The 15,300-nt window shown below is 43.4% G+C and overlaps 1 protein-coding gene across 1 annotated transcript in view; it reads left to right on the forward strand.

Moving 5' to 3' along the window:
- The window catches only part of LOC124282661 (sperm-associated antigen 17-like), a 46,650-nt gene that overhangs the window by 12,635 nt on the left and 18,715 nt on the right, over nucleotides 1–15,300 (forward strand). The window contains 8 exon segments of the mRNA XM_046718686.1: nucleotides 1,683–1,867; nucleotides 2,276–2,413; nucleotides 2,731–3,007; nucleotides 4,007–4,228; nucleotides 5,265–5,429; nucleotides 10,931–11,125; nucleotides 11,359–11,555; nucleotides 12,274–12,428. Of these exon segments, the coding sequence (XP_046574642.1) occupies nucleotides 1,683–1,867; nucleotides 2,276–2,413; nucleotides 2,731–3,007; nucleotides 4,007–4,228; nucleotides 5,265–5,429; nucleotides 10,931–11,125; nucleotides 11,359–11,555; nucleotides 12,274–12,428 (1,534 nt within the window).

The raw sequence follows: 15,300 nt of genomic DNA on the forward strand, positions 1-15,300 counted from the left end.
TACAAGTGATGTCCTACGAACCTCTAGATCAGACTACCCTCGAGCTGCTAACACAGAAGACTCTGTTCCTGCTTGCGCTAGCCACGGCATCTCGGATATCAGAGATACATGCGCTGGACTTCGGTTGAACCAGATTCTACACGGGGCAACATGCTGCAGTTCATCTACGACTTAGATGGGACTTCATTGCCAAGAACCAACTACCTGGTCAGCCAGACAGACAGTTCCACGTACCAGAGCTATCTACAATCCTCGGACTAGAGATGTAGAGGACCTATCCTTGTGTCCGGTCAGAGCCCTGAAGATATATCTTCAAAAGACTAAGACAAGGAGACGAAAATACAAGCGCCTGTTCATCACGTTATCCACAGAGACTTCAGTGGAAGTCTCAAGAACGACGATATCGTTCTGGATGAGAGCCGTCATATTGAGAGCCTATAAAGCAGCAGGACTAGAACATCCTAGAGCTTCCAACCCACATGAAGTCAGAACACTATCGTCAACATTGGCTCTGCACGGAAATTGCTCTATATCAGCAATTATGGAGGGCTGCTTTTGGAAGTCGGATACAGTGTTTGCCAACCACTACCTCTGAGACATAGCCACTGAAGACGTCTCAGGCATTCACCCATTTGGGCCTCTCGTTGTAGCACAGCAACTAACGGTTCCTCAAAGGCGCTGAGTTGGAAAATCTCACCCTTTACCATGTTGACTTGTTGATAACTTTTACTAAGGAAAAGTATTAGTTTGAAAGTCCATGCGCACAGTCTAAGACAGACTAGCATGAGTGATTAAAGATCCTGTCGGGTAAAGATCTTACCTGTACGTGAAGGGGTCACAACTCATTTATGATCAAGATCTTATCATAATCTATGGGTTGTTATAGGATATCTAGTAATAGAAAGATACTAGTTTATCTGAAGCCACATGAATCAAGATGATTCAACTTGTCTGAGATGGAAGTAAGACAAGAAGTGGTCCCCCCGAGTTATAACGGAGGTTGGAAGATAGGACCTCGGAAATGCTGCTATGCAGTTCCCATGGGGGGGATACATGACGTATCTAAAGGACAGTTGATGAATCCAGGAAGTGGCCTGACCCACCACCAATCCACAGGATTCTATAAGCAAAAGATCATGAGTCAGGATAAGAAAAAATATGTAATTTTTCAAGTAAAATTGATATTTTTATACTTATCCTGACTCATGAGGTCAAGCCCTCCCGACCTCCCCGCTGGAAACACTTCGGATTGCACAGCAGATCCAAGTGCTTGGGCAGAAAAATCAGGAAAGAGTGACAAGTAAGGCTGGTCACAAGACTGTTTACGCGGGAAAAGGGAGGTAATTCGTGGGTGAGTGTATTTTTACATCCGATTCGGGAACTTCAAGGGATTCAAGTGTTCCACTACCATTCGCAAGGGAAAGGGAGATGAGCAAAGATCATGAGTCAGGATAAGTATAAAAATATCAATTTTACTTGAAAAATTACATTTTTGTCATACTTAAAGAATAAGTTCCCAGTATTAACTGCCACTGATAAATTCTACCTAGGTCAAGCAAAAATATCAAAACCTTAATGGCTTGGCCATGACACAATATTAATGTGATAGCTAGGTCATCAGGTCATTCAACAGAACCTTTATAGCCAGTGTTGAACATAGTTGTGATGTTTTTATGTCTCAGACACACAGTCCAGTGGTACAGCAACTCCAGGAGCTCAAGCTGCTCCCCAGGTCAGTCAGACATCACTGACCACAGGTGACCAGGCTGACCAGACAGTGGACTTGAGATACTACAATGATCTGATGAACTGTATTCCCCAGGAGAGTGTCAGCGTGCCTCTCATCATGCACTGTATGCTGGAACAGGTAAATTCACACTCATATACTCTGTAAGAAGCCATCGGCAATTGTGAATTATCTTTTCTCGAAATCATGAATACTGGAGTTATATTAAAACAAATTTACTAATGTAGAACAATGAAATTTCATAAAATTCTGTAAGGTCACTAGAATGTAATTATTGATTTCATGATATCTTCAGTCCCCAGGAATCAGTCTTCATGACTGGATTGTCTAAAATAATTTTCTATATGTTAAAATTTCATATTAAACATTATATGACCAATTCTGTTATGATTGTTCAGAGACGTATATTTTCTCTATTTGTATATATCCTTCTTAATTAAATGCCAATGATTTTAGCTCCTTTCTGATAAACAACAAAGCAAAATTGGTGCTTGTATGTTACTGAGACTGCCTACTGTCTGTAACCAGATTGAGGCTTCTGAGCAAAGTAAGGATCCCCCAAGTGAACAGCCTCCTCCTGCTCGCACCGACGGCCTCAACAACCTCCTAGCATCTCACCTCAGTGATGTTGCCTTCAAACTCGCGCTTAGTGAAGGCGAGCACAAGGTACAAAGTACAGTCAGTTACAGGAAATGATGAAAGAACCTGTATATTGCAGCATGATTGATTATTTTGTAATGTACCAGGAATGTACACACTATGATCTCATGGTTATAGTAAGGCCATCCTGCAGCATGAGTTAACTTAGCTAGTATTTGGTGAATCAATGTAATGAATTGCATTGCTGTTTCCAGGTTTGTGTTCATTTCTATTGTCGAATGGAGTATGGATTCTGAGGATTCCATTGGCATAATATACACATACTATTTTCTATATCCATCTTATACATCCTTTTATAACAAATTACTGTCTTCTAATCACAGGAGTTATCCGATGTGTTTGACCTCCCTGAGCGACCTCCAGATGTGCCACGACAACCGCTCTTGACCAACAGCAAGGATGACAGCACGATGAGGACGCACCATCTCAATACCACCTATGGATTCAACCCACAGCAGACTGAGAAAGATATGCTGAAACACATCATGTTTGCCCAGTCTCAGGATCTGCCACGTCCAACGTCAGGCATTGTCCGAGAAAGAGCTGCTCGCCTACAGGAACTCATCCATTTCTGTGCTACTGGGGCAATGTCACCGTCAGGTAATTGCTGTAGAATCAGTGATTTAGGCTCATGTTTGTAGTTGCATGTTAACGTTTTGTGTTATTAAGTTTATAACTCCCTGAAATGGTACAATGTCCAGGTATTAAGTTCTCACTGGCACCCCAAATCTCAGAACACATGGCCATTTGCACTGTCCTGCTACCTGTACTCAAACAGCTGGAGTAACATGTTGCATTAGTCAGTGGGTGAAATATGCTTCTGTGACAACTGAATGTGCCATGGTGGCAGAATGCAAGGAATAACAGTGTATGAAATAAGCCAAAACCCCAGCCAGACATCTGGGCTGGTAACTTCAAGATTTAACCAGTCCTTCTTAATGCTAATAGACAGTGCCAGTGGACACGTTATCTGAATTATTTTTTCACCCGTCAATAGGGCTGGCTAGCTGTAAAATTTGACCGTCTGGCAGAAATTAGCCCATTTCGGGCGGTCGGACAGGCCTTATTTCATACACTGGGAATAATCAACTAATTTTTGTGCTAATTATATATCAAACACAGTGTAAGGTGGATGCAGTGTTCCCATTCAGACCGCAATGTGTTTAAAATCTGGGATATGGTAGTTATCTAGAAAACTAGCTGTATGTGCAAGGACAGAAGTTTTCCAGGCTTCAGTTCCCATTCAACAAGTTTTCTGAAGCAGTAAGACTGCAGCACACAGTCCTATTTTACACATAGTGTACCCAGCTGGAAGGGAGAAACTGCTGGTTTTGGTACACTGTTGTGGAATAAAAAACAAGTTTATCATGATTCTGACCTAACACTTTATGTGGAAGTCTTCAAATACAGGAAAAGTTAGAATTTGATTGGACAGCTTACATGGACAGGAATTGAAAGCAACTGCTAGAATTTTGTTGATTAACTGATATCACTGGGCGTCAAAAGGGATCAATGGATAAAAGATGTTAAGAAGGTGATTGTTTTCCTTCTTCTGTTTCACATTAAATATGTTGATTTGTTTATGCTTTGTATCTGCAGAAATTGACCGAGCCTTCAAACAGTTTGTATTTGAATCAATGGACCTTGCTGGAACTGATGCGAATGGGTTTATCATAACCCGGGATAGTGAGGGCATGGAACACTCGGCTATCCCCTGGGATGATCCTTACCCCTACTACAGGAGTATGCTAACACTTCAGGATAAACCACACCCTCCCAAGCTGTCTATGTCCACCTCACCCTCTGATGAGGAGCGGTCAGGTATAGTCCACTCGGTGTTCAGTTGACCTTTTCTCGTTTATTATGTTCTAGTGTCTTGTAGCCTTAATGGACACACAGGGAAACAAACTTATTGAAACTGATGGTGTAACTCATCTTGAAATTAGAAAGTACAGGATTTCTGTCTGATTTGTGTCTGTTTACATAATTGCATTGTGCTTAGCAAAATTTGAGTATGTGACATCCACATCCCTCATGAGAATTTCCATGTGGGGATTCAATGTCCACAGAGGCTGCCAAGAATGGATATGAAGATGGTTAAATGTTAGCTATATCTAAAGGAAGTTGAGTGTTAAGTAGTATTGCATGAAGTGCCAGGGGCAAGTGTTAAGTGATCTTAGCTCTATATTGATTGTAAGTCTTTGGCTGAACATGACAGTTCAGATGATCCTAAGGCGGAGGTGGCTTTGGACATCAAGGTCTTGGACTATTTCCACTCCAAGTACATGTCAGATACTTATTCTTACCAATTTGTATGTTTATTTTGGGTTGGGGGCTGGTAGTATTTGATTGTCAACAGATGTATACAACACCATGGCACCACAAGCTAATGCACACAAATAGATTTAATATCTCTTCACCACTCATATTGAAATAAGTGTCTGAGACTGAATCAGTAAGACCATGCACATGTTAAGATTGTTGATAATAATGTTGAAAATCCTATGATCTCTAGTCGTGCTAATAATAATATTGATTCCGATTGTAAATTTACATACTTTCCAACTTGTATGCATGTAATATGTTTACTCTGCAAAGTGCAATAGTTGTGCATTATTGCCTAATTTCTTCTTTAATCCACAATGTAATTGATTGAGACAATGTAACAGTTTCAATGCAATCATTAAGAAAGTATATTTTTAACCTCCAATATGCCAATGTCATTTGTCTATTTGAACAGGATGTTTTGAGTCATCATGTTTGCAGTTTGTTTAGTGACTCAATGATCCACTGAAATAGACAAGTGTCAGTGTGTCTTGTTGCTTGTATATTGTAACCTTCTCTTGTCTTTACTCAGGCAGTGAGCTTGACTGGACGGATGTGTCCCTCCCTTGCTCCCCCTGTCCCTCACGTAACTCCCCCTTCCCCATCCTTGCACAGCCTGCAACTAACACCCAAGCTGAGGAGCCTCAGACGTCTAAGACTTGCAGGCAGGGTCGACCTAGAAACAAAAAAGTTAAAAGTATGGGGCTCATAGCAGTTATGATTAATTTTTATTGAATTTTGAAAATCTTACTTTCATAGATCTGTTTTTAGTTTTCACAGTTTACTGTTTTTGCTCTAATTCAGAATCTAACTAGATTTGAGCATTGCTTTAAGTCTGTTTTTATTTTGCTTGAAATTATGAATTTAACTGCAGAAAGTTTGCAATTTTGTCTTAATAGCAACGAATAATGCATATAATGTCATTTTTTTGTGGGGATGTTCTTTTTTGTTTTTTTGTTTACATTTCTCACATGAATGTACAGAGAGAAGCTTCTAAATTTGACTTCATGCTTTCATCTGATTTTTGCAGATTCCATTGATGTTACTTTTGTTAACATTACAATACCGCTTGCTCTTCAGTGTTTTGAGAATTTCTCACTTGAGATAACCCACACTGCATGCTTTGTCTTTGCCTCACTAACCCTCTGTATTGACATTTATATCCATGATACAGTGTTAATATGGAAGCATATTAGTACCACAGCATAAAGTATTTTTAACATCTGCATGGATGATATCTTCAATGTAGATGTAAGTATCATCTACCAAGGTGGAAGCATCTTCTATGTAGATGAAAGTGCAATGTATCATTTAAGTACATGTTGAAAATATTTTAGATGGTGGGGCTAATACGCTTTCGATATGTTAATACTGGTAATTGACAATAAAATTCTTATATTGAAGTCTTAATGTTACTCTGTGAAATCAAAGTGGTTTATTCGACATATGTGTTACAAAAAAGATACTGAATATTGTGAAGTGTGTATCTGTGATACCTAAGGAACACAATGATCTTGGCTTTATATTATGGCAATGAGATATTCATTATGTGTACTCAAATGTCAGTTGTGCACACTTATTACTAACAAGGTTTTGGCCAGAAATATATTTTTCCTTCTGTTTACACTTAGCCTATCTTTTGGGGGGATAATATTTGTCTCAATACCTATGAAGTGCTGATGTTCTGATTGTGTGTCCCCCCACATCAGATATTATGCTACACCTCTCTATCGAGATCTCACAAACCCTCTCTATATGTAGATATATAACCCTGTAGCTATTTCTGACACTCAGTCAATATGAAGGATGTGTGAATTACTGGGCCACTCAGCTTTCTAAAATGAGTGTATTTTTCCTTATTCTGACTCATGCTATTTTGCTTGTCTTCTTCTCCTTGCGAACGTTAGTGGAACACTTGAATCCCCTTTTTTGAAGCTCCCTTAAAAAAAGCAGACGTAAAATCACTACTCACCAAGAGTTATGTCCCTTCTCAGTTTTGGCGGGAAACGGCGCCACCCGTCTCCCAGCTCCTCACTCTCTCCTTCTTCGCCCGAGTGGACGGTTCAACGCAAAGAAGTTCTCACTACATCATATGGACCCCTTCATGAAGGCACCAGAGATGGATGAGAACTATAAAATCATCAACGACTCCTGGACCAAATCTTATAAGATTGATGACAAAAAGCTGGCACAGATAGACACTATGACCAGGCGGACCTTCTTCGGACTTACCAGATCGAGGGCAATTAATGAGACGCTCATCTCCAAGTTCAGGAACTCAACTTCGGAGGAGGACCGGATGATTTATTCTGCCTTACTAACGCAGAAAAAGGACCACCAGTTTATGTCGGAGCATTTGGCATCCATATCAGCAGCATTGACGCTTGCCAGAAGACAGGGACTTTTGTCTTCATGCAACTGGAGTGAGTGCTGTACTAAGACTCTCTATAGAGCGCCGTGGTCTACAACATCGGTCTTCGTGGGAGAGATTGACGAGGTTGCCAAGGAAGTCACGAAGGAATCCAGGGAGGTGATGATGATAAAGTCTATTGATACACTAGTCAGTGTCATCAGGCAGACGTCCCAACGCTACTCCGGCAAATCTAAATTTGCAGGTCTTCCAAAGAGCAAGAGAAAAGAAATATGGGACCTCCAGAGGAGGAAAGGACTCTTTTCATCGCTCATCTGGGACCTATAGAGGACGATCTGGACGAGGCAGGGCACCCAGAGGTGCCAGAGGCTCTAGACGATGAAGGACGGGTTCGGAACGACTGGAGTCTTCCACCCCCAGTCGTTCCTGTACAACCTTCCGAAGTGGGTGGACGTCTACAATGCTACTGGGAGAATTGGGGAATTCTTCAGGACCAATTTGTATCCAACATCCTGCGCGCAGGATATCAAATACAACTACAAGCAGCCCCTCCATTGACAGACAGACCTCAGGGCTTCAAGATCGCGGCCCATCGGATAGAGAGGCTGCGCGAAGCTGTCACATCTCTATTAGAGAAGGACGCTATAGAAGTGATAGATCAGGACCAGATCTCACCAGTGTTCTACTCCCCAGTTTTCCTTGTACCAAAGAAAAACTCCAAAGAAAAGTTCCGACTTATATACAACATGAGGAAATTCAACAGAGATTATCTATGCAGACTGGCAAAATTCAGGATGATTCATCTGCCTCAACTACTACATCTCGTTCGTCCGTGGGACCATCTGGCCAGCATAGATCTACAGGACGCATACCTGCACATCCCTATACATCCGGAATCAAGGAAGTACCTAAGATTCCTCCTAGACGGACGACACTACCAATGGAAAGTCCTTCCATTTGGAATATCATCGGCCCCCTGGTTGTTTACACGAGTGACAAAGCCCATCATCACATATCTACATCATCGAGGTCTACGCAGTGCGTTCTACCTGGACGATGGGATTCAAGCTCATCAAGATCCCAGTCATCTCAGACTGCAACTAGACTTCACCATCAGGCTTCTCACTCAACTAGGGTGGCTAGTGAATCTCCTCAAGTCGGAACTAGAGCCTACACAGGACCTGCAGTTCCTAGGAATTCGGCTCATCACAACAGAAAACCGCATAGCGGTTCCAGAGGACCGTTGGCTGAAGATACAACACATGGTATCTCAAGCTCTACTCTCTCTGTGGCCACTACGAGATTGGCAAGCCTTTTGGGTATCCTCACGTCAGCGCAGGACATGACCCGCAGAGGGAGACTACACCTACGACCACTCCAGGTCTTCGTGAATGCCCATCTGGACGATCCGGACTTCCGGACAGACTAAAACCATATCTACTATGGTGGACTCTGAGATCGAATGTTTGCGGAGGGACCTACTTAGCAGAGCCGGAGTGCAATACTCATCTCTACGTGGATGCATCTCTTCAGGGATGGGGAGCGCACCTCGACAACGAAGTGTCAGCTTTGAAATGGACGTTACAGGAGAAAAGTCTGCATATCAACATGCTAGAGATGAAAGCAGTCATAAACGCCATACTCCACTGGACCAGCATTCTAAAAAATGCTCATCTGATGATACATACGGACAACTCCACAGTGGCGACAAGGTCGGCGAACCTTCTGGTCCTTTGCTTTCATCGTTCAGCATAACGGACAATCTGAACATCCACATAAAAGCATGCCACATTCCAGGAGCCAAGAATGTGATAGCAGACGCACTATCTCGTCCAACACAACCATCCCCAACAGAATGGATGCTACATCCAGAGATCTTCAAACAGATCATACAAGAGATAGGAGCTCCGCTCATAGACTTGTTCGCCACAAGATTCAACAATCAACTGGCAACATTCGTCTCTCCAATACCAGATCCACGAGCATGGGCAACGGACTACCTTTGTCATCTCAGACAAACAAAGCGGTTAAGAGGTTCAACACTTTCAACATACCGAGCGGCATTGAGCTCAGTTATCACCATGAGGACGAGTGTAAAACTGACTAAGGTACCAGAGATACTGGCCTTACGGTCCTTCAAGTTGGAAGACCAACAACATTGATTTATAGCTCCGGCTTGGGACCTCAATATAGTTCTACAGCATCTCACCAGTGACGCTTATGAACCATTAGATAGGACATCTTATGAGTTCTTGACACAGAAAACTCTATTTCTGATTGCCTTGGCAACAGCAGCACGGATGTCGGAAATACATGCTCTGGACTTTGAACGGACACGATTTGATGCGAAACGCAACATCGTACATATGGGACTAAGATGGGACTTTATAGCAAAGAATAAACTGCGAGGTCAACCCGACAGACAGTTCCACATCCCAGCATTATCATCTGTCCTTGGGCCTCAGGATACACAGGACCTATCCTTGTGCCCAGTAAGAGCATTAAAAGTCTACCTACAAAGGTCTAGGACCAGGAGACGAAAATTCAAGCGCCTTTTCATCCCTATATCGGCAGAGACACCTACAGAGATCTCTCGCACAACGATATCAATATGGATGAGAGCTGTCATCCTAAGGGCCTATAAAGCAGCAGGACTTGATCCTCCACGAGCCTCCAATCCACATGAAGTTAGAGCTCTGGCATCAACACTCGCTCTACATGGAAACTGCTCCATCACCACGATAATGGAGGGCTGCTTCTGGAAATCAGACATGGTGTTTGCCAACCACTACCTGAGAGACATCGCCACCGAGGACGTCTCCGGCATTCACCAGTTTGGGCCTCTTGTTGTAGCACAACAACTGACGGTTCCACAAAGGCGCTGAGACAGAGTCTCGCCCTTTTATCACGTGACTTGCAAAAGCCAACACTCTGGGGAGTTAGAGCTTTAGGGAGTCCATGTGCACGTCTAAGACAGACCAGCATGAGTGATAGACCCTGTACTTGTAAGGACGTACTCGTACATAAGAAGGGTCGCTTCTCCACTTGATGCAAGCATCAACAGATGGAGTTGCACAAATCCACACATAATGTTAGCAGAAGAAAGGACCAAAAGCTGACAAGTTGTGGTCCCCCCATCAGAGAAAGCTGGAAGATAAGGTCAGCAGCAGCAGAACCTAGCAGTAAATTAACAGTGCTACCATGAAGTTCCCATGGGGGGGTATGCAGGACGTAAATCACCAAGCTTGGAATCCAGAAGTGGCAGGACCCACCACCAAATCCATGGGATTCTACAAGCAAAATAGCATGAGTCAGGATAAGGAAAAATATGTAATTTTCTGAGTGAAATTGATATTTTATACTTATCCTGACTCATGAGGTCAGCCCTCCCAACCTCCCCTCAAGGCACTTTTGGATTTCCCAGCAAATCTAAGTGTCGGGCTTGATATACGGAGAGAGTGAGGAGCTGGGAGACGGGTGGCGCCGTTTCCCGTCAAAACTGAGAAGGGACATAAATCTTGGTGAGTAGTGATTTTACGTCTGCTTTTTGAAGGGAGCTTAAAAAAAGGGGATTCAAGTGTTCCACTAACGTTCGCAAGGAGAAGAAGACAAGCAAAATAGCATGAGTCAGGATAAGTATAAAATATCAATTTTACTCAGAAAATTACATTTTCATTGTCAGTGTTGTGGCCTTGGACAAGGCAATGCAGTTGTTTAATAATGTAGGTGTGTATCATATGATGTGTTCATATAGCTTGTCAGATCTTGGTGGTGAGAGGTTCCAAACTGGAGAAAAATATGAGATTGTTTTTGCTCTGATGTGTTAGGAGGACGATCACCAACTCCAGATAACCGGTCAAAGATTGCCAGTGATTGTGGTGGGGACTCTATTGCATCTGGTAGGAAGGAGGGAGATGGCACACCCATCCTGACACGCCCATCCACAGCAGATAGCAAGAAGGGCATTCTTCGTCCACAGTCGAGATCTAACTCCTTAGAGAAACATTCAAGAAGCAACTCGGGTAGGTCATGTTCTATCCAATGTGCATGTGTCCAGAAAGAGTGATAAAGGTGTATGAGGATTTAACAATTATCTGATAGTTCACTGTTTCCTTTTCATAGCTTCCCCCCATTTGCTGACGGGAGAAAGTTTCAACTGATTCTCATCAGATTTAGGTTCACTCAATGAAATTCTTTCAGCTAATCTTTGCACTGATCATTTGAATTGTCTGAGTTTTATGTGCTATTTTTTCAGTGCACTTTGAGGTAGATCATGAGGGTCGACCTGTGCCTCCACACCAGACTGACGGGGAGGAGGAGGAGGTGACAGCCCGGGGGGAGGGGCAGGAGCAGAGTGTGGAGGACAGCATCAAGGACATTGTAGAGGCCCAGAAGAGGATCTTGGACCAGTGGTGCTTTGCTGAACATTTTGAAAATTCAATACTTCTGCAGGTGAGTGATGAATGATGATGTAAGGAGGTGATGCAGAATGTATGCATCATGATGTGATTGAATGTGTGTGTGTGTGACATAATTTCTGACATGATGGAGAAGGTTATTAAGTTGGAATGTGTGTGTGGGAACATGATTCCTGCTCTTTAGCAATATCAAGAAATGTCACACTAGGGTACACCACAGTAGGGTACAGATTCCATGTGTAAGGAATCGAATGTGTGTCTTTGACGTGATGAGCAAACACTTTAATCACTAGGCTACCCACAACCCACGTTATTGTGGAACATAGAGTGAATGAATGAGGGAGCTATGAATGAATGTTTGAGCACATGAGTGAGTGAATGAATGTGTATGGTTTTATGCCGGTTTCAGCTGAATTCCAGCAATATCATGGTGGGGGGACACCAGAAATGGGCTTCACACATTGTACCCATGTGGGGAATCGAACCCGGGTATTCAGCATGATGAGCGAACACTTCAACCAGTAGGCTACTCCACTGCCCCTTTGAGGACATGAATGAATGAGAAAAGAATGAGGACATGCATTAGAGGGCTAATAGTATATTAGATGGTAAATAAATAAAGACTTGACCTGAATGAACGATACCTTGTGAGTATTTCATGATGCTAGCATCATATGTCTGTTTGTATGAAAGTATCTGTAGATACTGTCAGTAAAGGTCTGCTGCTTTTAAGAGTGTATCCTCCTCTCCAGGTGATGAAGGAAGCATCCTACAGTCTGCCCTTCATGGATACTTACTACCATAAGCGGGACCACTCCCTCCTGGTGGCACTGCACAACCCCTACAACACAGAGCTGCAGAACCACGTGGACTGGCACACAGAACTGCACTCCAACATGGGATTCAGGTCAGCTAGCTCACACACTCAGTGTCTCTTGGACACTGTGCATGGTGTATGTGGCTTCAATCATGTTCTTTTTGTATATGTTCATACTGTAACCTCCTTATTAAGCACTCCATTATCAACATGTATTTCAGTTTGCAGAATTTCTGTGAATCTTTATTTTTGGTCAAATGATGATGTGGAGGATTTTGGTGTACTTTTGCCTTTTGCCAGTTGATTTGAACTATTGGATATGGTACAAATTTAAATTTTTAAACTTATCCTATCTCACGGTATGCACGTCTCTCTCTACTTCGACCAAGGTGTGGAAACGTGCTGTAGGCTGTGTTATGCTCTGTCTGCCATTTGTCTCTACTTTTCTTCATGGGCGATGTTGAGCCTGACAGTGGATCTATTCGCAACCCACTTCAACACCCAGCTTCCGAAATTCGTGTCACCGATTCCGGATCCTCTGGCATGGGAACACGACGCACTAGCAATCCCTTGGGAAGATCCCAACGCGTATGCGTTTCCACCAGTGGCGCTACTTCCATGAATACTACTCAAGTTACGAGTGATGCAGTGGATGACACTGCTTTTGGTTGCGCCTTATTGGCCGGCCAGAAGTTGGTTTGTAGAGCTGCAAAACATGGCCAATCCACACCCAGTACCACTTCCCAAATGCAACGGCCTTCTGATCCACCCTTACGCTCCATCTACACGCTTGGCACATTTGCATAAATCGCTGATTGCGGAGGGTTATTCCAAGCGTGTCGCTATGACAATTACCACAGCGCGTCATACTTCCACCCGTACACTCTACAATGATATGTGGAAGACCTTTGAAGAATATTGCATGGTGAAGGGCATTATTTCTCCTACTACAGCATCACCACAGATGGTAGCTGAATATCTCCAGCATTTACGTGCTTCCAAGACGTTGAAGGGTTCAATTCTGGCCACATATGTAGCTGTGCTTAACACGTTAATTGTCATGGCTACGGGTGTCAAGGTATCGACTGTCCCTGAACTCCAGTCTCTCCTGCGATCGTACAAGGTTGCTGATCAATCTCGGAAGTTCCTGGCACCAGCTTGGGATCTTTCCATGGTACTTAGACATCTCACGGCGGAAGAATATGAGCCTCTAGTGGAGAAGGATTTGGAGCATGTCACATTTAAGACTTTCTTCCTCATTGCTCTTGCAACAGCTGCTCGCATCTCTGAGCTTCACGCACTTAATGTCAACTGGGTGTGGTTTGTGAGGACACGACATGCCAAAGTTTTCTTAGGTTTGAGGTTGGACTTCATCGCCAAAAACCAGTTGCCAGGACAGTCGGACAGACTGTTTGTCATTCCGCCACTGTCTACAATTTTGGGCCCTGGCGACACTGAGGATCTCTCCCTATGTCCTGTCCGGCTCTATGGGTCTATCTAGCTGCTTTCAAGGACCGCCGTAGGCTACGTAAGAGATTATTTATTCCTCTGTCTACCGCCTCATCTGCAGAGGTCTCTTGTACTACCTTGGCATTCTGGATGAGGTCTACCATCCTTCGTGCCTACAACTACGCTGACCTTCCTCCACCTTTTAAGGCCAACCCTCATGAGACGAGAGCCTTGGCTTCCACAATGGTGCTTCACAGCAATTGTTCCCTTCACACCATCATGGAGGGTTGGTTTTGGAAGTCAGACACAATCTTCACCTCTCACTATCTCTGGGATCTGTCCGTCACTGATGTGATGGGTCGTCCCTAATTGGTTCTAACGCAGCAGTTGTCGTCGGCTCACAACCGCAGATAAAGAAGCAGTTCCTACCTTCGCGTCAGTATTGCATTCTGTATATCAATGAAAGATATCGATCCTATCTTTCTTTCTTGTTGGTATTGATTTTATTTGGGCATAGATCACCTCACCTAGCTTGAACTAGGGCATGTTAGTACTGTGATACCCATGACTCGATAGACTGTGAGGCCAGTCTTGTACTTGTGCAGAGGTGGTTGACACTCCACTTGTTGAGCTCTACTCTGTTGATTTCCGATTACCTATATGGTTTTCGAAGTGTTCCGCTCCTAAGTTCCTTTCTCACCTTTGGTAAGATGGTGGATTGGTACTGAACGTTAAACGAGTTGAGTGCCGGACTTTTCTCCCTTTCACCGCCTTCCAGCGTGTGTCTGTGGGGGATGGTTTCAATACAGGGGCTGTCCAGATTAAGGCCTTCGACTTTAATTCACTGGGGCTTTATGAGAAATCATGGGGAGGCGGGGTTTACTTGCCAAACTGCATCCTTTTGCTTGACAAAAGTTGCCGCTTAAAACCACATTCATTCGGGACTGCACACTCTCTAGAGTTTTTGTGCTGTGTAAGCAAAGGGGTTTATCAAATCAGAAACAACCCATCACAAGTATTGGAGTTAGCATATCGGGAGTTGGTGCTTTCTCCAGGCCTCCTTGTCTTATGCGACCTCACGGTTGTTGAGTTGACACAGGGTAATCTGTGGCCCACTATCCAACCGTGAGATGGGATAAGTTTAAAAATTTGGAAATTTTAACAACAAATTGTATGTTTATATACTTATCCTATCTCATGCGATGGATTCTCTCCCTCTCCTCGTAGTGGGACGTCACGTGACCATCTGAGCACTTTACAGGGATGATTGACACGTCCAGCTAGGGGGAGCGGGCGGGTGGGAGAGAGGCAAGAAGATTTGGTTCCACTTAGCCTACAGCATATTTCCACGCCTTGGTCAAAATAGAGAGAGAATTGCATACCGTGTGATAGGATAAGTATATGCAATTTATAGTTAAAATTTCCATGATATGTGAAGAGGTCCACCTTTCATGGAGAGGCATATGTAATGTAATGACATGTAACTGAAATCGGTGGTGCAGTTGCTGTTCTA

Source organism: Haliotis rubra, unplaced genomic scaffold (assembly GCF_003918875.1).
Source record: "Haliotis rubra isolate DU_JTF1 unplaced genomic scaffold, ASM391887v1 Scf300, whole genome shotgun sequence".
Classification (NCBI taxonomy): domain Eukaryota; kingdom Metazoa; phylum Mollusca; class Gastropoda; order Lepetellida; family Haliotidae; genus Haliotis; species Haliotis rubra.